Source organism: Bactrocera dorsalis, chromosome 1 (genome assembly GCF_023373825.1).
Source record: "Bactrocera dorsalis isolate Fly_Bdor chromosome 1, ASM2337382v1, whole genome shotgun sequence".
Taxonomy (NCBI): Eukaryota; Metazoa; Arthropoda; class Insecta; order Diptera; family Tephritidae; genus Bactrocera; species Bactrocera dorsalis.
This window is the reverse complement of record NC_064303.1, coordinates 5,589,610-5,616,893: the sequence shown is the minus strand read 5'-3', so window position 1 is coordinate 5,616,893 and position 27,284 is coordinate 5,589,610. Positions and strand designations below refer to the sequence as shown.

The 27,284-nt window shown below is 31.9% G+C and overlaps 1 protein-coding gene across 1 annotated transcript in view; it reads left to right on the top strand.

Moving 5' to 3' along the window:
• The first annotated feature begins 3,641 nt into the window (after positions 1 to 3,641).
• Positions 3,642 to 27,284, top strand: part of LOC105232426 (uncharacterized) — a 31,076-nt gene continuing 7,433 nt past the window's right edge. The window contains exon 1 of the mRNA XM_011214100.4: positions 3,642 to 4,502. Coding sequence (XP_011212402.2) covers positions 4,199 to 4,502 — 304 coding nt within the window. The 5' untranslated portion in view covers positions 3,642 to 4,198. The remainder of the gene's footprint in view (positions 4,503 to 27,284) is intronic.

Sequence of the window (27,284 nt, the reverse complement as noted above, 5' to 3'; positions counted from 1 at the left end):
ACGTTAACTTCGATTGCACCGAAGTTAAATACCCTTCACAGGTGCATTTCTGTTAGTAACTATCTGTTCAGTTTGTGTGGTAGCTGTATGCTATAGTAATTCGATCTGAAAAATTTCTTCGGAAATTACATTATTGCCTTAAAAAATAATCTATACCAAATTTGGTGAAGATACATTGTCAAATGTTAAAGTTTTCCATACAAGAACTTGATTCCGATCGTTCAGTTTACATGGTAGCTATATGTTATAGTGGTCCGATATCGGCCGTTCCGACAAATGAGCAGCTTTTTGAAGAGAAAATGACGTTTGCAAAATTTCAAAACGATATCTTAAAAACTGAGGGACTAGTTCGTATATATACAGACAGACAGACAGACGGACGGACAGACAGACGGACATGGCTAAATCGACTCAGCTCAACATACTGATCATTTATATATATACTTTATAGGGTCTCCGACGCTTCCTTTTGGGTGTTACAAACTTCGTGACAAACTTAATATACCCTGTTCAGGGTATAACAATATTATTGATTTCACAAGTGACGACAATTCAGCAATTTCTTAGTATGTTTGTCAAATTAGGCTATCAGGTCAGGTTAAAGATTTTCCATTGAGTTTAGGATTATGGCAGAGATCCCCAAGAAAAGGTACGCACATTATTTGTTAGTGCTGACTTAAGTTTTCATATATTTTATAGCAAAAATTTGAATTAAGCATGCATACTATTTGAAAAGCAGCAAACGTGGTGTAGTATTGAAAAATAACTTACATTCATTTATTTTCAAATGAAAACATGATTAGAAATTGTGATTTTGTTGTCTTCTTTAATTCGTTTCGGCTTGCCGTAAGTCTGGAAGTCCATGAAATACTCGCGGATTCTCCAGCATCCATTTGCACCAAACGTAAAGCAGCATCTCACTTAGAAAGCTATGAAGACTGATCCTTTGAGATACCTATAAAGTCTATATATGGATCACCAGATCTCTATATATCGACAAAGCGCTATAATGACAAATATCAACCTCAGAAACTTCACCAGTTTCGGCAAGATATTTGTTTACCGCGACGTTTTGACCGCAGTCTGACAAAAGCTGGGTAGTTTAGAAGAAAAAGCCTAATGATTCCATTCCGTTTTCTTACATTCAGCTTTAACCACTCATATCTTACAAGATATATAACCTGATCGCATGTGATCGTATTGGACAGTGTCCAGTCAGAATTTTTCCATGTTGACTTGATGAATCTTTCAAAGAACAAATAGATTAGATAACCTCTTATAATCCACTTTAGGCCAGATGGATATCGCAGCCGCTTAAGGCTTGGTTGTTGACTAGTGGTTGCCAAGCACAGGCAAAGCCTATTGATCCAACGCCAGACCGCATATGGCCTGTGGAGCACCGACTCGTTGCCAATGTAATGACATTGAGATGGAGATATCCTCCTTAGCAAGCCCATAAACTTTTGCAGTTTCTAGTGTATTCCGATGTGACCAGGAACCCAAACAAGTAGCTCGATGCTACTGGTAAAAAGATCAAATACTAGTTGTCAAGTCTTGAGCGCACTCTCAGCGAACTCAAAGCCAGTATTATAGCTCTGCTATGGGAGTGAATGCAGATCTCTCTGAAGGAAGTTGCAATTGGTGATGAGATCTTCTCCAAACGCTCTTGAAAGCTTCGATCCACCTGAAGTAGCGAATGATTTCAGTACGACCCTGTTTGTGACCTGTGATATGCTTACCTTCCCTCATTCTTACAGTAGCCAACTATGTCCATAGGTGCTCCGACAATCAATTTAAGTATTTCCAAGCCCTAATTAATTAAATTTAACGAAAAAATGTTACAAATCATGTGCGGCATTTATCATACTAAATTATGGTAATATTATTTTATAGCTCAACGATAAATTGTGCTATAAATAATACTCATCATTTATTGACAATATGCAAGCAACTTAGATATGCATTTGTAAACAAACGCGCACACAAATCACACGATTCATGTGATGAGAATGAAAAATAGTTTAAGTGCAAGGCATTATAGGACTGTGAAACTATTTCCAAGCTGAACTGAGCAAAGCTTTATTCGTTGAAGCGCAGTAAAAAAGCTTTAGGAGTGGCGCTAATAGCAAATATAAATAAAAATGCCTGGGATGGGCAGTTGTTGAATTTTGAAGGCTTGAACCTCTGAGGATTTTTTTGGTGTTTCTGTGAGATTCTGGGAAGTGAATTTTTTATTAAACTTTTATTTCTTTGTTTTTAAATAATAAAAGTAATGACGTAGTTTCAAACAAAAATGATATATAATATATTTGATTTATGCCCTTTTTGGTTTCTTTGGTACTTGGGTGTGATTCTGGGAAGTTGTTTTTAACTAAGTTATTACAATTATGATGTTTATATTAGGTAAAGTTTAAATTTAGTTTTTATCAAATAAATCAATAAAACAATATTTCATAAATATAGCAATATTAGTAACAAAAGATTTAACCTGTCTTTCTAGAGTAAAGTTGCCTCAAAAATAAAAAAATCTAGCTTTTCACTATTAATTAAGTGACAACATTGTTGGACATATTTGTGACAATCTTTCAAAAATCATTTTTATACTCTAAAATTATATCTCTAAAAGGCGTGTTGCCAGACTGAGACACTTTAATAGTTACATAAAAATATTTTTGTTAGAGCAGGACAGCTATATATGTATACGGAAATCGTATTCAATGTTATAAAAATCATATGACAAACTTTAGTGTGTTTTCTTTAATTAATTATTTCAAAAATAGAAACAAAAATAATAATTTCAAAAAAGAACACAAAAAAAAATAAAATAAAATAAAAAAGATATATAAAAAAAATATATTTCGCATCGAAAAATGCAAAAAAGTACTTTTAGGTATAACATCGAAAATATTTTTGAAAAAATGAGTAAGGACTGTCCACGGCAAGCTACCGATAATGCAATTAAATTATAGCTTCACAAAATATTGGAAATTATTTTCATTACAGGTGGCAACTCTATACTATTATATTATCTTAGCGCACTTATACATCGCTACAACGCACATTCCTCTCTTATGGGTGCGTTGGGTATAAAAAATAACTGCCGAAGTAAAGCTAATATAAATGCAGCTATTACAAAAACAAAAGCAAAAACATTTTAAAATGCAGCTAGACACCAGCCATTGCAATAACAACGTCTACTTGTGCTGGCAGCTGGCCAACTATGTAAACAGAGCAAAAAGCTCAAAAGCTCTCAGCCGAAAAAGCTTCGCCAACAGCGTTATTTGCATTAAGACGCTCAGCTCAGCGCCACTCTTTGGCTATTGCTGTTGTTATGTGTGCAGTATGGCTGTTAGATTGCTCAATATGTTGAAGCTAGACGCTGACGCAGCCGCTGTTACCGTTGTTGTTGTTGTTGCGGGTATTTCAAATGTTTGAATTTTGAGCTTTTTGCGGCTGCTTTGCTTTTATTTTTTACGAGTATGGATTTTTCGCAGTTGACGCCACCATTGTTACTGTTTTTATAGACGACTTTGTTGTTGTTGTTTTTGCCAATGTTGTTACTGCAGTTGGGTAAAAGCAAAAAAAAACTTTGAAGTTTTTCGATTTTTATATAAAAACTATAAATAAACGTATTTGCGGCTCATTTCGAGATTTGTAAGCGTCGCGTTCGCAAGTTGGTCGAAAAATAGAAAAACTCGAAAAAGGGATAACTAAATTTTGAATCAAAAAAAAAAAAAATAAAGAAACAAGTTTTTAATTATTGTGCAAATAATAAATGGGAAACGGCTTAATTTTTCGACCAACCGAATTTTAAAGTGCTGCAAAGTTTGATTAAAGTGAAGAAAAAATTAAAATTTTTTAACACAAAATAACAAAAAATTAAATTAATAAAAATTAATTAAGGCAAAACAAAATTTGAAAGGAAAAGTGAAACATTTTTCTTTGAAAAAAAAATCTTAAAAAAAAATTGTAAAAAAAATTTAATCCAAATAAAAATTCACAAAAAAATTATAAAAAATATTTTAATTCCAAAGAAAAATAAATGTTATAAAAATCGATAGTGTTAAACTGTTTCAAAACTCCGTGAAAAAATATTTAAAATTTTTTTAAATAAAACGCATTTACTTCGGAAAATAAAATTTTGCTCTCCACAACCCACTAAGAAACATTTCGCCAGTCGAAAATCAGGCCAATTAAAATGTTGAATCATTACATTTTCTGCTTTGCCGCCATTGCGGCAATACTCGGAAGTGCAACGGCTGCAACAACGTCTAACGGCGGCGCAGCAGTTTCGGGCAACTTGGATGAGTACACAACGAGCGCGGTGCTGCCATCGGCAATAGCAGCCACGCTAGCCGACGCGCCAGCAGTAACAACACCGCAAAATGGAGCAATAGCAGCACCGTCACCACCAGTTCCTCAAGCTGCGCCCCAACTGCCGAACGTTGGCGTGCTGGCCTACGACAGAGTAGGCATAAGCGATGGCGTGGAATTTAGTCCAAGTGAGTGGTTAGATGCATACAAGCAACATATAAATTTTTACAAAAAAAAAAAACGAATAAAAAATAGTAATAAAAAAATATGCAAAATAAATTGTGTGTGTGTGTGTGTGTGCTATGCAATTGCCAAAGCAGCTTTTTCGGCAAACTTACTACATTTGCAATTTTTATTTCGCTTCTGAGCCGCGGCGGTATTTCGCTGCGCTTATGCAATTTTTATTTAGACGAAAGAACTTGAAAATCAAATGCGCAAAAATTTTAGTTTTTTCTACCACACCATCTTACATGCATACCATGCATAGGTTTGCGAAAGCTGTCAAGCGCGTTTGTTACTTAAGTCTTTTGTTTACCTCATTGATGCGTATCATTTTTACGCGCGAAAGGTGGAACTAATCGTTTATTTTAAGTGTAATAATAATAATTTAATAATTTCGGTATTATGACTAATAGAAAATGTTGTGGTTGTTGTAGGAAATGGCGTTTATGAGAGAGGAAGGAAATGAGTAAGACCTAGTAATTAAGCAAATTTAATGGTCAATTGAGTCGAAGGCTGAAAAGTGTTGTTCAATGAAATATTATTTTTATATTAAAATAATAAAAGCAAGTGCGCATATAAGTGAAAAATTTATAATTTTCATTATTTTTTAATTTATTTCATTTTTATAATTATTGAATTTGCTTTGTTATTAAAAAATTGAATGAAAAAGTTGAAAAAGCATAATATATTTCTAATTCGAATTAATAAGTGTAATTTTTTTGTAAATTGAGGAGCATACCTATGCATATCCTAACCTAAAATGCAGAAAAACTAACATCATTTTTTCATAAGTATAGAGGCGAAGGAAAAACGAGGATAGAAACCACTCATATTGAAAACCAAATCGAGTTTTGGTTATATAAATGGTTATATATTGGTTATATCTGACATATTATGCTACATATTGGGTAGTCGAAAAAGTCTTTTCGTATTCATGCCATATAGTGTTGGAAAGGTTAAATTTTAAGCTTCATTTAACCAAAAAATAAAATAAATAAAATAAAAGGTGAGGTGGAAAAAGCTGTTCAAAAAGGAGAAAATCGCTATATTTCGAAATTTGTGTATAAAATGCATGCGGCACAACAATGATTCACTCGCTTCCCTTCTGGAAATTTCGATTTACACTGATGGAAAAATGTCTCTAGCGGAAAAATGGCAAAAAGTGGTCGATTAAAATGGAACATACTTGCTTATTTATATATAAGTATAAATATAAAAAAAATAAGTTGAAGTTTGATTAGAAATACGAAAAGACTTTTTCGACTACCAAATACATGTACATATGTAATATGATGAACAGAAACGTAAGTAATAAAAAACTTATGATTTTTCTGATGACATTGTTTTGCATTTTGTGTGACGATATGTACTATATGTACCCTTAATTCGAAATGCTTGTCGAACTTCTAAATTTCTTAGCATAGGTAAACATGTTTAGTGGTTCGGTGATAACTTTTTTAGTTTTCTCGGCAGAGAGCAATACTTGGGTTTGCTATAAATTGTAAGCTTCATTTTGCACATATTTCGGTGATTATTTATATTCTCAAAGCTGTATACTAAGTTTTTGCTATTTTGAGGAGAATCTATCTCACCCTGATACCCATTGACAGTTTAAATCAGCCTCTTTTTAGCAAAGAAAAGTCAAAATACAAGAAATCGAAACATTATTACCTCAAAAGCGACTGTCGCTTTCCTTTTCTGTAAACCATTTAACACAGAAATCAAAGTTTTAGTACGTACTTCACTCATCGAGGAGAGGAAGTGGTCGATTTTTTTCTTAATATATCTTTATTTACTGAATTTGAATTGTTGAAAGCCTAACAATAAGTATTAAAATCTTAAAATCGAATTAAAACTAGGCAAGCTCAAGGCTCTACTTGAACCTGTTTAGTAGTTTTTACTCTTTAGAAGGCTGGTAGATCTTTCTTTTTTATGCGAGCTTGATTACAGGACTGAAGCAAGGCATTAATAATGGGTTTGGATTAGTACAGAGTTGAAGTTCATGGATCCTTTAAGGTAAAAATAGTTTTGTTTTTTGTTTTTGTTAATTTATATTTTCATTCATTATGAAATTTTGAAAAAAATTAAATAAATAATTAATTGAATTGAATTGAGTTTTTATTTTACTTTAACAGTATGTGACTCAAAGTATAGTTCAAATATTTATTTAAAATTTTAATATGCTATATTTAAAGCTAAAAACTATAGAAGTATGCAAAATAATAAATAATTAATGTAACTAAAAATTTGACAAAATTTTAATTAAACTTAAATTAAATTATTTACTTAAATTTTAAGAATTAAATTAAATTTTTAAAATTAAATTTAATTAATTAATATTTAAATTAAATACTAATTAAATTAATTAAATTTAAAATTTTTGTTTTTATCTTCAAATATGGCATATTAAAATATAAATATTTCAACCATTGTTTGAGTCACAGCCCCCTAAAGGGAAGCCGCTTATTTCAATCAGCTTAGTCAGTTTGTCTTTGAGTTGCAATAGGGCGGTACATTTTGGGTGTAAATTTTTTTTTAAAAGTAGTCGTGGCCTCACTAAGTTTAATATACATATCTCCTATATTATTCAAGCAATAATAACCAAATTAACCCAGAGCAAATCTTTCTTCCCATTTTATGAAAATGTTTGAATTCGGAATCAAATCGCACCCACTCTGCATATCACTTTTATGCATTAGAATGGGCATATTAGTGAAATCGAACTTTAGCCACTCCTATTTACCATGTAACTTAATTTTTAATTCCAACTGTTTCTTTCTCTTCCCAGTATACAAAATAAACAACCAATGAATGTATGAAATGAGACTTTGCACGAATAATGGCTTTGAGGTGCGTCACTTTATGGTACAAAATTGTTAAAATTGTAATATGACGGTTCAAGCCCCTGATACACATACCGCATACATAAAAAAAGCATGTCTGCTTACCAAAAGTGGGTCGAATCTTTTCCCCTTTGCCGTCATATAGCTTACATAAACATTTCTGAACTTCCGGTTTACTTTATTCCGCATACGTCGGCCAATATGTGAAATTGATTATGATTAGTGAAATGAAATATCGTGTTTTATTAATAACAATGCATCTTTGTGGTCTATATTGGTCAATGTATGAGTTATATATTTAAAAGATTGTTTGAAAATATGTTCTCGAGTACACCTGAGTAGTGTCAAAAGCTTATGGACCTTAAGAAGAAGGTGGTTGTTTCGAAAGGAAACAATAGAGTGAATAAATATTAGTCCTGGTGGCATCGCAATGGGCCCAGACGCCGTCAGACAGCCACTCTACCTACCTCATTAATAAAAAATATTTAAATTTTTTAAACTCTTAGCATTTGTTTCGTTATTTTGCGCAAAGAACGTTTTCATAAAAATTACTTGATGTAATAGTGTTATATCGAAGGAAGATCCCGGACTTTAAAACCTAAAATATATACGATCTGAAAATAGCGGTACCCCCTATCCGGCTCTGGAGCGGCTTTAATAAAAATAAAATAAATAATAAATAAATAATAAATAAATTGAGTTGATCATAATTCTATTTTATTTTTAAAATTTTAGGAGGATCACAAAACTTTTAATAAATTTAATTGACAACTTTAAAAGTTCAGTTAAATGATTAGACATATTTTGAATTAAATTTTGAACAAATCAACAAATATAACAATTTTCAAATTATAGTGTACAAAAAAAATTTTTTTTTAGTTTTTTAAAGGAATTAATTGAATACGTTAAAAATATTAAAAACGAAAAATGTAAAATATATTATAAATTATCCTTTTTGTCATTTGGTTAATGTACACACTGTACAAAGAGATTGGAAATATTACGCTGTGTATTTCAATCTGATTCCATTGTGTTAATGTAATGGATGATAGCGTCATATTTCGAATTTTCCGACCTTCTTCTTAGTCGAGACTTTATAGCGCCGAACTGCATAGTGCTGGATGGCTGAACTTCCTCTAACGAATTGCTGGTTGTACTCGGCGGCGTTGGAATCGTTGATGAACGTCTAAGTCGAAGTCTAGTCTTAAGTTTGTGCTCAGCATTTGCAGCTGGCGGCACAGCATTGCTACTGGCGCTATCGTCGTCATCGTCTCCTGTTATATGGACGAAAAGCGTGTTTTCCTTGCTTGAATCCTGGCGAGTTTTTCGGCGCTTTGCACTAACCGTGGTGTTTGCGGAGCTTGATGTCAGGGGAGCTGTGTAGCTTGTTTCCTCTTTTACTGAGGATTTACGTGGTCTTTTTGTGGTTACCGCTACCTTCATGTTGACATTGTCGTCGTCGTCCTCAGCTGTTACGTGCTTCCGTTCCAGATTTAGTCCAATCACACTTGAACGTGTCACGATGGCAGTTGCTGTTATGTTGCTGTCAGGAGCCTTTATAGGCGACAACGAAGTATCTGTCTCTGAAGTGAGATACAGTTCCGATATTTTGCGGAATTTCTTACCTTTCAGGTAGGGTTTTTGCTTCTCTCGCAAATCACTTTTTTCCGCAATCATCTCCCTTAGTTTTTTTCTTAACATATCGAATTTTTTATGATTATAAGTGATGTCTGAGCAGCTCAAATTTTCCATCTCAGATTTTATACAATATATATTTTTGAAAGATAATATTCGTTCAAAGGAGCGAGGAGCTGATGAAACTTAGATATTGTTTTTACTTTCCAGGGCGTGATAACGCGAAGTTTATGTACTTTGTTAACCGAAATGGCGAGGTTTGTTGAAATATATTTTTTAACTTTCAAGTAATTCTTTTTAAAATTTGTTTGTCATAGGTGTAGGACTTTTATTAGTGTGTACTATCGAGCGACTGACGTTTGTCTGGCCATTAGCCTTTTCTTAAGCATTTTTGCTTAGGTATAAAGCATATCCTAAGTTTATTTAAACATAGGTAACAAATAAGGATCAGCTCAAGGACAGGTAGAAAGTTATATACGTGTGTAAGCGAGTAGGCGGTGCCCATAATAATAGAAGAGCTTAAGTGTAATAATAATACAGTGTTGTGAAGCGAGAAAATTATTTAAACCACAGAAACTGTCAGAAAAAATACTGAAAAACTTTTTTTTTATAAATTTATCAATACTAAAGAAATAAACCTGTTTTGTGATTTTTTTTCAAAAATAATATTTGAGCATATTGAAAATAAATATTTTATTAATATAATTTCAAGTATTGTGTCATGTGTTTGGAAATATAAGTAAAAGGGTTTTTGCATTTTGAAAATTTCAATAGTAGCATAATTTTGGAAAAATACAACGACAAAAGTTTTGAAAATATTGGAAACAGAAAATTGCAACAAAAGCATAATTTTTGGAAAAAGAAGCCAACAAAATCACTACTAAAGTTTTGTCAATTTTTGGAAACAAAAACAATAATACAAAATATTGTAAAAAAACATTTGGAACAAGAAAATCAACAATTAAAGTTTGGACACAAAAAAAAATAAGAACATAAGTTTTGAAATTATTGAAATAAGAAACCCAAAAAAAAATTATCAGATAATATTTTGAAAATTTCGGAAAAAACAAACAAAATAACTCAACAACAAAAGTTTTAAAAATTTTGAAACAAAAAAAGGAAATACATAATACATACAAATAAGAAAAGGAAAAAAAAATACACAATTATAAATAATATAAGTCGAGTAAGTGTGTCGACGCACCTAGGCCTTAAATATCATTAATAAAATTCATAATTATAAAAATTATAATTATACATATAACGTGAATAATATTGCCTTACAATCAATAAAATATCAAAAAGTAAAAAAAAGTAATTCTAAATAGTTCATTTCGCAATTTCTTTCATTTTCTGAGCCACTTCTTCACAAATAAAATTAGCGGTTTAAAATTTAAACATTTTAATTAGAAGCAACCCAATGGTTATTTTTCTTTTTAAAAAAACTGTTTAATATTCTAAAAACTAATAGAAAAAGTAGAAAAATATTGAGAACTAACAAGAAAAAAATTTTACTTTGGTTGCACAGAAGCTATGTATAATACAACAGTGTCGAAAAAAACTTATTGGACTCATACATACCTCCGAATTATATACTATTCTCCCAATTATCATTTTAAATATAAACACTCAACACTCAGATTTGAAGAATAAATATTATATAAACATACATACAGACATACAAAACCTTAGAAATATACTATTTTTAAATACATTAAGCCTTAAAAAAGCCAGAAGTTTCTGCGATTGTCTGTTCATTGTCGCTATTTATCCTTCAAAGGCTCCAATAGTCGCTGTAGATGATTTTTTCTTTCTAAAGATAGTCGAAGAATATCATACCACGTAAATCACAAAATATCGATGCCATGTCCATGCCAGCCGACTTTTGCGTCTTTCCACGCTTTGGGGTCGGTACGTCATGTGCAGCCCACTCGTTGAAACCACTTTTCAACGGTTGATTTCCCTGATGCAAAGTTCAAGTAATGTTGATCAACCTAAATCTTGAACCTTTTCATCAATAATTCATAAGTGAAGTAAAACTTTTTAAGTTTTAAGATAAAATATTGCTTTTTTATTTATTTTATAAATCTTAAAGGTCTCCTTTCGAATTGTGCTAGGTAGCATGAAGAGGTACATTCGAAGATTGGCTCAGTATGAGGTATTTTTGTAACCTCTTCAGGTAATAAATAGTTTAGAAGCCTCTGCATTTGAAATTAACAATTATTATAATTATTCGTTATGCGGTTGGTTATCTTCCAAACATATTTACTCTCTCAAGAAATTTATTTATTTTTTTTTTTGTTGAAATACTAAAATGAAATTTGTTTTGTCAGTAAAAGAGTTGGCAGATGTTTTGAGATTTGAGTTGTTTTTTGTTTCCTCAAAAATGCTTCGTTCTGCTCTATTTCCAGAAAAAGAACAACAAATAAAGCATATTTTATAATTCGTTATTTTAAAAATATTTTCACCTTCTAATGAATTTTTAAATATTTTTCAGTTTCTAAAGGAAATTTCCAATTTTTAAATATTTTTAATGTTTGGATTAGTGAAATGAACTTTGTTTTGTGAGTAAAAGACCTTGCAGATATAAGATAAGCACGAATTGTTCAACTACCTGCAAGGGTCTGTTTTCGGCACGACACAAGGGTTAAATGATCACATGTTAGCGTGTGTGAGTTGTTTTTTGTTTCCTCAAAAACGCTTTTGTTCTGGGTTAAAACCAAGGAATTAAATTAGAGCGCTTTATTTCCAGAAAAAATAAACAAATATTTTATGAATAGATATTTTAAAAATATTTTCACACTCTAAAGAAAATTTCATATTAATATTTTTTTATTTTAATTTTTGGATTACTGAAGATGTAAGGTAAACATGAGTTTAACTACCTGTAAGGGTCTGTTGTTTAGTTCGGCAACACACAAGGTTAAATGAGCGCATGTTAGTACATGTGAGTTGTTTTTTATTCTCCAAAAATTCTTTGTTGTGGGTGAAAAATAAAGAGATTAAGTTAAAGCCCTCTATTCCTAAGGAACACAACAATTATCTTTTTTATTTACATATAAAGGACATACTTAAGCAAAATTTAAAAGCGGCTGTCACTGTATTAAATTCATTTAATAGCAATAAATTTTCAATAACATTCTAAAATCGATAACAAAAGAAAGTAATTTAATTGGTGTACTAAACAATATTATATTATGGAATTTCCTTCTTTCAAAATAAGTAAAACTGAATTCCAAAGGATAATCGGTAAGAGAGGCAATGTTTTCTAGAACTTAACTAACATATGTATTAGGGTGGACAAAAAGTAGAATATTTTTTCTTCTACACATTTCTAAAAAATTTCTCTAAGTACGAGCTCTTAATTTTTTCCAGAATTTTTAAATTCGAGAAACTTAAAAAGAAAAATTTCTGTAATTTAGGTTTTAATTTTGTTTATTTACTTTACTAAAGAAAATCTGGAAAAAAAATATTTTTTTTTAAGTTTCGGGAATCTGTAAAAAATATATAATGGTGAGTATTTCAACAACGAGTAATAATCCTTCGTCCTTCGGTTTATGGAATTTCAGTTAACGAGTGTCCGAAAACTAATCCACTTGTTCCATAGAAGCAAAGTGATTAAGGACCTGGAAATTGATTTAGCCTGCACTTGTTGCTATATCTTTCTTTAATCCATTATCAAATCTCACACAAAGGTAGTTAGGTAGTAATTAAATCTCCTTTGTTACGCTAACGAGTTTTCGAAAACTTAGCTATCTGAACCTTAAGAAAGCCTTTAAGGCTCTGGAAAGCGCATTGCGACAGGATGTGTATAAAAGGGCCTTCTGAACTCAACGATGTCAAACACATTCGTGCTATCGAAAGCGAAGGATCTCCAAAGTTCAACTTGCAAAAAAAGTAAAGAAATAAAATTTGCAAAAAATGTCTGACAATTACGATCAAGAAGTGATGACACCAATAAACTACAATCATAAAAAGTTTCGTGCAGCTATGAACAATATTGATCGCATAAGAGAAGATAAACCCGCTACAGAGATTTCAGGCTCTGGCAATGAATTACTCACCCCGTTATATACCCGACCAATGCAAAACGAAGCTATGTATATGAAGGAAGAAAATAATGATGAAGATTCATACGGAAGTTATGAATTGAATTATAGTAACAATTACGATGTATATATGATTCAAGAATTTCCGTTGGATTTAAGCATGAGACCCCACTTTACTAGCACACCAATTCACCAGCAAAACAAAGACGTAGAGCAAGCATACAAGATGGAATATATTTCAGACTACTACAAGTTGGTTGGTACTTACGAGAGACCACTCAGACCAGGCGCATTATTAGATCTAAACATGGTGCATGAATCATATATAGCACCTCTAACTGTTGATGTCGGCGATGAAATGGACTTGATGGAAGAAATAAATGCTTTTATGAACTCCGCAACCTTGTCTCTGAGTGATTACAGCAATGAAAATCAGGAAGATAAATCAAAAAATGATTTAGATGACAGTGAGAGGAAGGAGGTTGTTGAAGTCGAGAATGCTATAGAACTCGAACATAAAGAGACCGACACAGAAATAACGGATGATGTAAGAGAGGCAGCATTGATTTTACTAAGGATGAAAAAAGGAATTTGGAAGAGATCTCAGCCGGGAGATATGGTTGACCAGGAACCACCACAAAAGAAATGCAAATTGGATTAAAAATCAAAATACTATACTTGACGGAGTACAGAGTGTGTACAAAAAATTAAACAAATAAGGACACCTTCTAACTGAGATTAGATTAGAGATACTTGACGGAGCACATATTGTGCACAAAATATCTAGTAAATAAGGACACCTTTTTATTCGAGATATAAAAATAGATTGGAGTTAGGCAGTTAAAAACGAGTAGTTAGTAGATTTTGAATTCTTCCAATGGAAGAGGTGGACTTAGGATAAGATACTATATTATATATAGTTACTATAAGATATTAAGGAATATATTTATAAAAAATATAATATTCAAAAAAATTATATAAACTTTTTAAGGTCTGATTTTCATAGTGTGTTATAGCTTCGGTGGAAGTATTTTAATAAAATAATGCTCTACAACCACAATTAAATTTTGAGATAACTCATCCGCTCTATTTTTTATGCAAAAAACGCTAAATAGAATTAAAGATAAACTAACATTGAGGAGAAAATCTGCATAAAAGGTACAAAATAGCAAAATTTATCGCATACAAAATATTTACTCGACTAAATAGGCTTATTCTTTTATACTTAGGCTCGTTTCTCAATGTCTGGTTGGCAGTCACCTGTCAGATAAGTTCTGATTAACTTATACAAGAACCCTTCTTTTCATATACTGTAATTGAGATGCAAAAACATACATACACATGTAGGTTTTAGGCTCACACGCTGGTTCTACTTCGATTATGAAAGCAGGGGCACAGAAAGACGAAAAATTTCTAACATTCCCTGTGTTATTATTTTTATTTCATTTTTATAATTATACTATATACGAGATTGTTTGGATTTTAAAAATTTAATGGAAAAGTTGAAAAAGTGGAATATTATTTCAATAAGTTCACAGTTCGAATTAATAAGTGTAGTTTCCAGGTAAATTAAGGCGCTTACTCATGCATATCCTCTCCTAAAATCCAAAAGCCCAACATCACTTTTCATAAGTTTAGAGCCAAGAGAAAAACGTTATAATAGAAGTAACTCATTTTGAAGCAAATTTTTAGTTTGGGTTATAAAATAGTTATATATTAGTTACATATTGGTTATATTTGACAGGGGAAGCTGAAAACTTTATGCTACATACATATGTGTATGTAATACTCTATCGTGAATTTCAAGTAGCAAAAAACTCAATTTCGATTTTTTTGGTGACATATTTTTTTGCATTTTAGGTGACGATATGTACTAACGGGTGGGCCATATAAAATTTTAATTTTTTACTTTAAAAAGTCAATAAAAAAACGGCTTGATATTTATCTAACATTTATTTAAAAGGCTGTTTTATGAAGTTTATTTGCGGAAAACAATTTCGGGCAAATGATCACCACGGCTGAGTTTACAGTAGCTTATCCGATCCACCCAATTTTGGAGCACTTTCTCAATGGTTTCAGGATTTATGGCATCTGCAGCAGCTTGAATCTCGTACTTTAGACCTTGAATTGTTTCTGAATGGATGGCGTAACATTTATCTTTAACAGCTGCACACAGAATATAGTCCAAAGTTAAATCGCAGCTTCTGGGAGGCCAATTCACATCACCTCTTTTGCTGATTATGCGATTTTCGAAGATAGGGCGTAAAAGATTGAGTGTAGCGTTTGCTGTATGGCACGTAGCGCCGTCCTGTGCCCCAAATGCGACAATTCTGCTTGTTAACGTAACCATCGAGGTGGAAATGAGCCTCGTCCGAAAAGATGATTTTCCGGTAAAATTGACCATCCTCGGTCAAACGATCTTCTGCCCAATCTGTCTATATTTCCCATTTTTCTTCTAGTGAATAGTGACCCATTAGACTTTTTACAGAATATCTGTCACTTTTCGAATGATATTTGACGTTTCTAATGTCGAAATATAGATAATTCAAATTTAAAACGTTAGATGGCCCAACCTGTATATGTATCCATATGCAAACATGTTAGTAGTGTTAACTTTTTGAATTTTCTCTGAGTGTCTGAGAAAGGGTTGGGTTAGTTATAAATTGTAAGTTTCATGTTGCTTATTCTTCTGTAATTCAAACCTCGATACTTATGTTCACAAAGCAATAAACAAAGTTTTGAGAATCTCTCTTACCGTGATTGATAGCTCAAATGAGCCTCGTTTTAGCAAAGAAATTTCGGAATCATTAGGCGAAAACCGATATTTCAGGACTTATTGTACCGATTTTAACCAAATTCGGCAGATAATTTTACCACAACGTTTCAGCACTAAAATGGGAAAATTGGCGAAAAGGAACTGCAACCAACTGATTCTTTCACTTTCCAGTATATAAATATCTATAAAGTCGCCAGATACACATGGCGTATATGTGAACCTCACTTCTTATAGCAAATATTCTAACGAAAATATCAGTCAATCTGTGATATTAAAAATCGAGGAAAACCTCTCCTGTCTTTAGTGTGTATAGCAAAAGTGGGTCGAATTAGATGAAGCATATACCTACCTATAAATAATATAATGCTTTCCGGTTTACTTTATGTAATACCGCATATATCGAGCCAATATGTAATTTGGTTTAGTGTGTGAGAGTGTTTTATTAATAACAATGTACTCTACCTACCTCACTAATAATTTTTTTTTTTAAATTCAATATTTATTATATTTATTTTGTGGTAAGAATATTTTCACAAAAATTACTTGATGTAATATTGTTATATCCAAAGGATATTCTGCACTCTAAGCCCTAATATATATGATCTGAAAATAACAGTACTCCTATCCGGTTCTTGAGCGGCTTTAATAAAAATAATATAATTAATAAAATAAATAATAGATAAATTGAGCTATATATAATTCTATTTTATTTATAAAATTTTAGGAGGATCACAAAACTTTTTATAAACTTAATTGACAACATTAAAAGTTCAGTTAAATGGTTGGACATATTTTGAATTAAATTTTAAACAAAACAACAAATATAACAATCTTCAAATTATCGTGTATAAACTTTTTTTTTCAATATTTTTTAAATGAATTAATTGAATACATTAAAAATATAAAAAAATAAAAATATAAAATAAAATATAAATATCTTTGAATTAATTAATGTACACGCTGTACAAAAAAGGTTGGGAATGTTATGCTGTGTATTTCAATCTGATTCCATTGTGTTAATGTAATGGATGATAGCGTCATATTTCGAATTTTCCGACCTTCTTCTTAGTCGAGACTTTATAGCGCCGAACTGCATAGTGCTGGATGGCTGATCTTCCTCTAACGAATTGCTGGTTGTACTCGGCGGCGTTGGAATCGTTGATGAACGTCTAAGTCGAAGTCTAGTCTTAAGTTTGTGCTCAGCATTTGCAGCTGGCGGCACAGCATTGCTACTGGCGCTATCATCGTCATCGTCTCCTGTTATATGGACGAAAAGCGTGTTTTCCTTGCTTGAATCCTGGCGAGTTTTTCGGCGCTTTGCACTCACCGTGGTGGTTGCGGAGTTTGCTGTAGGCGGAGCTATGTAGCATGTTTCCTCTTCTACTGAGGAAGAACGTGGTCGCTTTGTGGTTACTGCTACCTTCATGTTGACATTGTCGTCGTCGTCGTCAGCGGTTACGTGCTTCCGTTTCAGATTTCGTCCAACCACACTTGAACGTGTCACGATGGCAGTTGCTGTTATGTTGCTGTCAGAAGCCTTTATAGGCGACAACGAAATATCTGTCTCTGATACGAGATACAGTTCCGATATTTTGCGGAATTTCTTAGCTCCCGGGTAGGGTGTTGATGTTGCATTTTTGTTTTGCTTTTCTCGCAAAATACTTTTCTCCGCAATCATTTCTCGTAGTTTTCGTCTTAACATATCGAATTTTTTATGATTATAAGTGATGTCTGAGCAGCTCAAATTTTCCATTTCAGATTTTTATATATATTTTTGAAAGATAATATTCGTTCAAAGGAGCGAGGAGCTGCTGAAATTTAGATTTTGTTTTTACTTTCAAGGACGTGATAACGCGAAGTTTATGTACTTTGTTAACCGAAATGTCGAGGTTTGTTGATATAAAGTTTTTAACTTTCAAGTAATTCTTTTTAAAATTTGCTTGCCGTAGGTGTAGAACTTCTATTAGTGTGTACTATCGAGCGACTGACGTTTGTTTGGGCATTAGCCTTTTCTTAAGCATTCTTGCTTAGGTATAAAGCATATCCTAACTTTATTTAAACATACGTAACAAATAAGGATCAGCTCAAGGAGCAGGTCGAAAGTTATGTACACACACACGTAAGTGTATGTAAGTGTAACAGAGTAGGCGGTGCTCATAATAATAGAAGGCTTAAGTGTAATAATAGAATAACAGTGAAGTGATAAAATTATCTAAATCACAGAAACTGTCAAAAAAACTACTGAAACACATTTCAAAATATATTAAAGCTAATGAAATAAATATGTGTTATGATTTTTTCAAAAATAATATTTGAGTGGATTGAAAATAAATATTTAATTAATATAATTTAAAATATTTATTAGTATAATTTTAGAGAATATGAGCTTGGAACTATAAATAAACGGTTTTTGGGTTTAGAAAATTTCAATAATATCATAATTTTGTTTTTTTTTTTGGAAAAAACACAACAACAAAATGTTTTGAAATTATTGGAAACAAAAACATAATTTTTGGAATAAGAAATTTTTGGAAAAAGAAAATTAATAATAAAATTTTGAAATTTTCCAAAATTTTTGAAACAAAAAAAAATTTACAAATAATATGAGTCGAGTAAGTCTGTCGACGCACCCAGGCCTTAAATATCGTTAATAAATTTTGTAATTATAAAAGTAATAATTATAATAAAATAACAAAAAGTAATAAAATCGCGACAAATGGCTTAGGATTCTAAATAGTTCATTCCGTAAAATTTTTAGTTTTTTGAGCCCCTTCTTTATAAATAAAATAAGCGGTTAATAAAATGTATTCAAAATTTTTGAGATATGTGAAAAAAGTTGTATTGAAAAAAAAAAAATGTTAAAAAACAGGCCAGATTACCCTGCTGACCCCTTAATATTTTGAGCTACGACCCAATTTACCACTAGTTTCGTCATGCGCCTTGGGTCGTTGTCGTGTTAAAACGACCATGAAAATGGTATATTCCACTCAGCATGGGGAAGCATCACGTTCTCAAGGGTATCCTTGTATATGAAACGATTCATAATGCCAATAATTCAATAAAGAGGTTCAACACCAAACCTGAAAAAGCATCCCCATACTATAATGCCACCTCCCCATGCTTTGCAGTGTGGTTCAAACCACATATTTTTTTGTCGTCGAACTCTACTTATTCCGTCTGAATATTTCAAATTAAATTTTGATTCATCAGCACAAAGTATTGTTTTTCATCGTTTTACTGACCAATTGATATCTTCCCGAGCAAATTATAATCGTCTTAGTCGATTTTTTTCTTGTTATAAAAGGCTTTTTAGCTGCCCCATAACTTAGTAGCCACTTGAACACGCACATAGCCAACAGTCCAATATGTTTTGTCCGACACTGTAAGTTTCCAAGCAAGCATTTATTTTAACAATTTCTGCGGAGATTATACCTTTGTCGAGAGCAATAATCCATGAAAAATTTGGTGAAGAGAATCTTCACAATTAAAAGAGTTCTCCGTATAAGGACATTAGTTCGATCGGTCACTATGTAAATAAACTATTTATATATGCTATAGTGGTCCGATTTCGACGTTTCATTTAAGCAGTTTCTGTGGGAGAAACGAAGTGTGCAAAATTTCAAATCGATATGTCAGAAATTGAAATTAGGATTCAAGTTTGACTTCATAAGATAGCATAGAATATGTTTTTTTGATAAAAATTGATTTTATTATACAATATAGTTATATTCGAAGGCGATATAACTTTAAGCCTTAAAATAAGCCACAGCGAATTTCCCCTCATTGTTGCTAAATTTATTTCCAATCAGCATTATCTCGTGGTCGGAGAACAGTAAAAGAAGATTCATTAATTTGCTGTGCGGTGCATTGCCGTGGACAGCACATCTTCTTCTTCAAAAGACCACGTTTTTCGCTCCAATAGTTGTTGTCCTTCAAAAGCTCCAATAGTTGTTGTTAACGCTTTTTTGAGTTTGAAGATAGTCGGTGAATGTTATATTGTGTGAATCCCAAAATAGTGCTGTCATAATCTTACCGGTCGATTTATGCGTCTTTCCAAGCTTTGGAGTCGGTTCGTCATGTGCGGTTCACTCGGCTGACTTTCGATTAGAAAATGTGAAATGATTTATTATGATTAAAGTACTTCAAACACTGCTCAGACTCATTAATTCTTTGTTGTTTTTGATGGATTGTCCTCGCGCGACACCCACTTTGCACAGAGCTCAGCTCTCTCAAGCAACTTCATTTTACTGACGACCAAAATTATATTGGGAAATTTTTTTATGCTTCCGTCAGTAAAAATCTTTTTAGGGCGTCAAAGCGTGTATCGATTCCTGTTTAATATCTTCTTGACTCAAAACTCAATAATATTTGAGAGGTACTGTAGAATTCAATAAGATAATAAATAAGTAAATCGATTGATTGAAACCCATTAATCCCTTAAGCAGTCATATATCTAGTAGGTTCGAAACTCTTCCTCACAGAAGAATGTATGTAGAATCCTTTTCATCAATTATTCATAAGTAAACTAAAACTTTGCAAGCTTTACAGAGGAAATATTACCTTTAAAATATACTTTAAAGAATATTCGAAGATTGGCTCACAATTAGGTATTTCTGTAACCTCTTCAAATTATAAACAGATTAGAAACCCCTGAATTTAAAATTATTAAAAAAATATACGTTTTGTGATTGGTTGTACCCAAACTTGTTTCACTGTAAAACAAGTTTCTTATTATTATGTATATTTTTAATTTTTGGGTAGGATAATCATGAGCTATTCAACTACCTGTAAGGGTCTGTTTTTTATTTCTGAAAAGCCCAAGGGTTAAATAATGTGTTAGTATATGTGAGTTTTTTTTGTTTCCTCAAGAATCCTTTGTTGTGGGTTAACACCAAGGGATTAAATTAGAGTGCTCTATTTCCAGAAAACACAAACAAACAAAGAATATTTAATGATCTACTTCCAGATTAGTTATTTTAAAAATATTTTCACTCTCAAAGAAAGTTTCAAATTTTTGTGTTTGGATCTAATAATAGTCTGATCTTTGTTTTGTGAGTAAAAGAGATGGCAGATGTAAAGTAAAGGGTTAAATGACCTCATGTTAGTAAATACATGTGCTTTGTTCTGGTAAAAGATTGTTCTGAAAAGGGATTAAATTAAAGCATAATTTAAAAAACACAAAAAAAGAATAAATAATATGAAAAATTAATAAAAATAAGTTGAAAAAAAATGCATAAGATGTATTTAGTACACTTATTATATTATGGAATTTCCTGTAAACTGAATTCCAAAGAATAAAAGACCCAATTTCGAAGACTTGAGTATTCACGCGGTAATATTTTCTTTTAAATTTTCTAGAACTTAACTTGCATAAGTATTAGGTTGGGTTCAAAAACGAATATAATACTTGTGTATTAAGGTGTTCCAAAAAATCTCTCTAAGTGCGAGTTTTCCAGAATTTTATATTTCCAGACTCTTAGAATGGAAAAAATAATTATTATATTTTTCAAAGTTTATTTTTAGTTTTTAAAATATGGGTTTTAATTTGGTTATTTACTTTACTAAAGAAAATCTGGAACATTTTTTTTTAAGTTTCAGGAATCTGTAAAAAATATATAATGGTGGGTATTTCAACAACGAGTAATAATCCTTCGTACTATGTATGGTATAATTATGGTTTGGTTTATGGAATTTCCCTTTCTAAAGTTAAGGTGTGTCCGAAAACTAATCCACTTGTTCTATAGAAGCAAAGTGATTAAGGACCTGGAAATTGATTTAGCCTGCACTTGTTGCTATATCTTTCTTTAGTCCATTATCAAATCTCACACAAAGGTAGTTAGGTAGTAATTAAATCTCTTTTGTTGCGCTAACGAGTTTTCGAAAACTTAGCTACCTGAACCTTAAGAAAGCCTTTAAGGCTCTGGAAAACGCATTGCGACAGGATGTGTATAAAAGAGCCTTCTGAACTGAATAATGTCAAACACATTCGTGCTATCAAAAGCGAAGGATCTCCAAAGTTCAACTTACAAAAAAAGTAAAAAATAAAATTTGCGAAAAATGTCTGACAATTACGATCAAGAAGTGATGACACCAATAAACTACAATCATAAAAAGTTTCGTGCAGCTATGAACAATATTGATCGCATAAGAGAAGATAAACCCGCTACAGAGATTTCAGGCTCTGGCAATGAATTACTCACCCCGCGACCAATGCAAAACGAAGCTATGTATATGAAGGAAGAAAATAATGATGAAGATTCATACGGAAGTTATGAATTGAATTATAGTAACAATTACGATGTATATATGATTCAAGAATTTCCGTTGGACTTAAGCATGAGACCCCGCTTTACTAGCACACCAATTCGCCAGCAAAACAAAGAAGTAGAGCAAGCATACAAGGTGGAATATATTCCAGACTTCTACAGGTTGGTTGGTACTTACGAGAGACCACTCAGACCAGGCGCATTATTAGATCTAAACATGGTGCATGAATCATATATAGCACCTCTAACTGTTGATGTCGGCGATGAAATGGACTTGATGGAAGAAATAAATGCTTTTATGAACTCCGCAACCTTGTCTCTGAGTGATTACAGCAATGCAAATCTGGAAGAAAAATCAAAAAATGATTTAGATGACAGTGAGAGGAAGGAGGTTGTTGAAGCACAAAGTGCTAGAGAACAGGAGCACAAGGAGACCGACACAGAAATAACGGATGATGTAAGAGAGGCAGCATTGATTTTACTAAGGATGAAAAAAGGAATTTGGAAGAGATCTCAGCCGGGAGGTATGGTTGACCAGGAACCACCACAAAAGAAATGCAAATTGGATTAAAAATCAAAATACTATACTTGACGGAGCACAGAGTGTGTACAAAAAATTAAACAAATAAGCAAATAATCTAACTGAGATTAGATTATAGATAATAATACTTGACGGAGCACAGATTGTGCACAAAATATCTAGTAAATAAGGACACCTTCTATCTGAGATATAAAAAGAAAGTAGTGTTAAGCAGTCATAAACGAGTACATAGCTAGTAGATTTTCGATCTTCCTATGGAAGAGGTAGACTTAGGATAAGATATGCGATATATAGTTACTATAGGATATTAAGGAATATTGTCATACTTTTTTATAAAAAATATAATATTCAAAAAAATTATATGAACTTTTTAAGGTCTGATTTTCATAGAGTGTAATATTTTAAAATATTGTTGATATATATTTGAAATCAAATCAAATTATTACGGTAGCAGAACGGGTTATTGTCCAAATCAACGATGCAATTTCCGTAGAAATTGTTTAGATAGCTACCATATAAACTGATTGATCGAAATCAAGTTGTTGCAAGGAATTTTATGTATTTGTGATGGGGGATTATAGCTTCGGTGGAAGCGGTTTTATTAAAATAATGCTCTGCAACCAAAACTAAATATTTAGATCATTTGAAACGTTTCGGTAAAAGTTTTACCAATTTTTAAACAAAATTTAATGTTCTCTCTTTGTTCGAAGCTCATTTTCGCACCGATAACACGAACATTTATAATATACGTAAAGTAAATATGTATATATAGTATGTGAGAATGAGGCAAATACAAAATTGTGAAAGAAATAGGTTTGTATAATGCGAAGCACTTAGACTTCAACCGCCAGAGTTGCTCAAATAGTCATTGGAATTACTCCTTACCGAAGCTCATGGCAGCGTGCAAAAATGAGACCGCATAGAAGATGAATCAAATGGCAAAAAAATTACATTAAAATGTCCACTGCACGCGAAAAGTCGTTACATACATATGTAAGATAACTAAGCAAAGTTAGAATAACAAAGAAACGACGACAAATAGTGCGAAAAAACACAAACAAATATATTACTGACCTACATCAATTTGAAATACTGCTGGCATGTCGACCAAAGTCTAGGCTTAGCCACACAAAAATCACAACAACATTACTAATATACCTATAAAATATTAATATTTGTCCACATGTTCAAAAGTAAGCGTCTTAAGCGCATCATTGTTGGCCAAATAAACAGTTACTAGGTTAAAGTAAGCTGCTAATATGGAGAATCTAGTGTAAATAAAAGTTAGCAAAAAGTATGTGCGAAAACAAAAAGCAAAAATGAAAATGAAAATAAGCGTAAAAAAATTATGCAAAAGCAAAGAGTAAAATAGAGTCAATGAATAAATGGCAAATAGCACGAAAGCTGTCAGCGCATGAGCACGAAAAATTAAGCAATACCACACACTATTGCTACGGTTTCTGTCTGTTAAGCCCAATTTATGAATATCTGTTGACAGCAGCCGAGCAGCGTTAGGAGAGTAACATACGTACATACATACGTTTATATTATAGGTGCGGCAATGGTTTAATTGCAGGGGGGTTCATTTGTGTTGAAGGCAATTTTGAAATGGAAATGAAAGATTTTAGATTTGACGCTTTTGTTGATGTTGATGCTGGTTCCAAGATAGACGAAGTTTGCAGATTTTTTTTCACTTTATACTCTAAAAATTGTGTTACTTCTTACCTGAAGCTCCAAATGTGAGCTCTTAGTAATATTCAAAAATCCTATATTTTCAGTATTATTATTACTTTTTTTATTGAAAAAAAAAAATCCCAAATAACTTTTGAACGGTGTTCTTTACGAAAAAACAATAATAGAGTATTTTTGTACATATTTCAATTCTCCAAAAATATAAGAAATTTCTTTTATTAGTACTAAGTTATAATATTTCCTTCTAGTAATAAGTACAAATAGGAAATTTATTAAGAAATATTTGATACTGAGTAATAGATTTTGATTAAACTGAAAAGCAAAGAGTCTTCTTACCAAAATGAATTCATATTTGGAGATATTTTTTTGAAGTGTTTATTAATCAATCTTTCAGATACTGAAGTAGAAAATTATTACGTTTTTTAGACCCACCCTAATACGCATATAAGTATTTTATATTTAATATAATTAAAATACTCAGTCTATTAAGACATCACAAATTACAAAAAATACAAATTTTTGCTATAGATCACCCGATATATATTTGTTTGGCTCACCCTAATACACTTATAAGCATTTTATAGTTACTATATTTCAAATGCTCAGTCTAATAAGGCGTCATAAATTAAAATATAAATTTTTGCAATAGAGTTTACCATGTATATTTATATAAACCCACCCTAATGCACACACTCGTGGTCACACAAAGCTTACCACTATACTTTTTTAATTTTTTTTACGCAAAAAGTACCGCTATAAAGGGTAATCAAATAGACACAACCCTTGAAGTTTTTACAAAAAATATAAATTTTTGCCATAGGTCCCCCGAAATATATTTTTTTGGCCCACCCTGATACACATATAAGTATTTTATGTTAAAAATTGTTCAAAGCGTTTTTTAGACCTACCCTAATATACATATAAGTATTTTATATTTATTATAACTCAAATACTTAGGCTACTAAGGCGTCATAAATTACAAAAAATAAAAAGTTTTGGCATAGGTCTCCCAAAATATATTTTTTTGGCCCACCCTGATACACATATATATTAAAAATAATTCAATTACTCAGTCTACTAAAGTTTCATAAATTACAAAAAATATAAATTTTTCCAATATGCTCGCTTTTAGTGTAATATACCAAAAATTGTCATATTTCATAAATTTTCTTTACAAGTGATATTTAAATATTTACATTTCATATACGCTTTATACAGATTTAAATAATACTAGAAACCATCAAATAAACAATTATCAGCATTTTCAAGCCGAAAAAGTCAATAGAAATTCAATCACGTTACCCCCATCAGCAATAAATTGCCGCAACCGGCAATGCGCATTTCCATTTGTACACATTTATGTACATATGTGTGTTTGCTTGCCGTAATACGGTAGTTGCGTTAACACTTGCACTCTTCGCTTTCGTTACGCTTTTCATCTCGCCATCAAAGCCATATTTACCTACATATTAATAATGACAACAAAAAGCTTTAATTGCCGCGTTCGCGCCACCGAGCGCTTAGGGCATCAGTAACCGATAAACGAGCGTGCTATGATAATTGGAATTTCCTACAAAGCTGTTGTGTTTACATTTCATTTGGTCGTTGCAAGTGGTACCGTTATGCACTGTTTAGTGATATTTATGCGCACGCAGCAGTAAGCGAGTCAATGCAGTTGGCAACACCGGCACATATATAGATCACGCGCTTGTTTTCATTTCTTTTGAACCTGAGCCACTTGAATATGTATGGATGCGTGTGTGTGTGTGGATTGTATAATATGTGGTTAATTGTGTAATTGGGCAAATAGAGAAAAGTGCGTGGAAAGATGTGATGTGTGCTTAATGGGTGTGAGTTGTGTGCACGCGCTTTTCTGTGATTGCAAGTTGCTCGCTTAAGTCTTTTGAATTGAATGAGTGATTCTCGAATGGGAAGTCAAGCAATGGAGAAATATGTGTGAATTTTCAGTTTATTTCGCAATGCAAATATGCAGATGCTTATACGAATACAACACTATACATTTTTTACAAATATTTGCCTGTTTATTTTCATGGCCAACATACTCAACTATGCAAAATACAAGTGTCAGATCTTGCCTTGCATCATATTTACGTTCATATATGTCAAAGTTTGCTCCAAATTTCATGCGATTTACCATATGCGGATACGCGTTGTGTTGAAATAACTGCGCATCTCTCTATATACATAAATATATATGTATATGTATGTACATGTGCAATTGAACTTATTTGCTTTAACCTTTCTATGTTTGTATGTATATTTCTGAGCATGTTTCGCTTTTTATGAGGCGTATGTGACTATTTGGGGTAATCTGTCAAGTGGGTCAAGTTCAATTGGAGTGTTAACAAACGAAATTTATTGTACAAATGTAGACTTTTGTAATAGGAGTAACTGCCGCTTGTGTATGTACATATGAGCGCTGGCAATAAAGCCTAAAAACAATTATATCCACTGTAGTCAAATAAAAACTAATTGAATTTGGTGGAAAAACCGTGCTTGTCAGCGGTTTTGGGTCATGAAAAAATGCTAAAAAGCATATTTCACAGGTGGCGAGGTGTTCATTACACAAAGTATTACTATTATTAAAAGTAAGACTAAGCAATCATATTTGCCTGGTTAAAACTAAAAATTTTGATATTTTGTATATATAAAAGTGAACAGCAAAGCCTCAATATTTGTCTATAAAAAACCAAAATTGTTATTAGAATCAATATTATCTCATAAAGATGTAAAACTTTATAAACAAAAAATTAATTAAAGAAATACTTGTTGAAATCATTATAGCGAAATTTAATATTTTATAATTTTTTTTTTTTTTGAAAAATAAAGAAAGACATTGGATTTGGGGGATCTCAGAGTTTATATTTTTTCATTCTGCTATCCTCTACTTCTTTCTTTACCATAGAAATACCTAGATCTATGTGA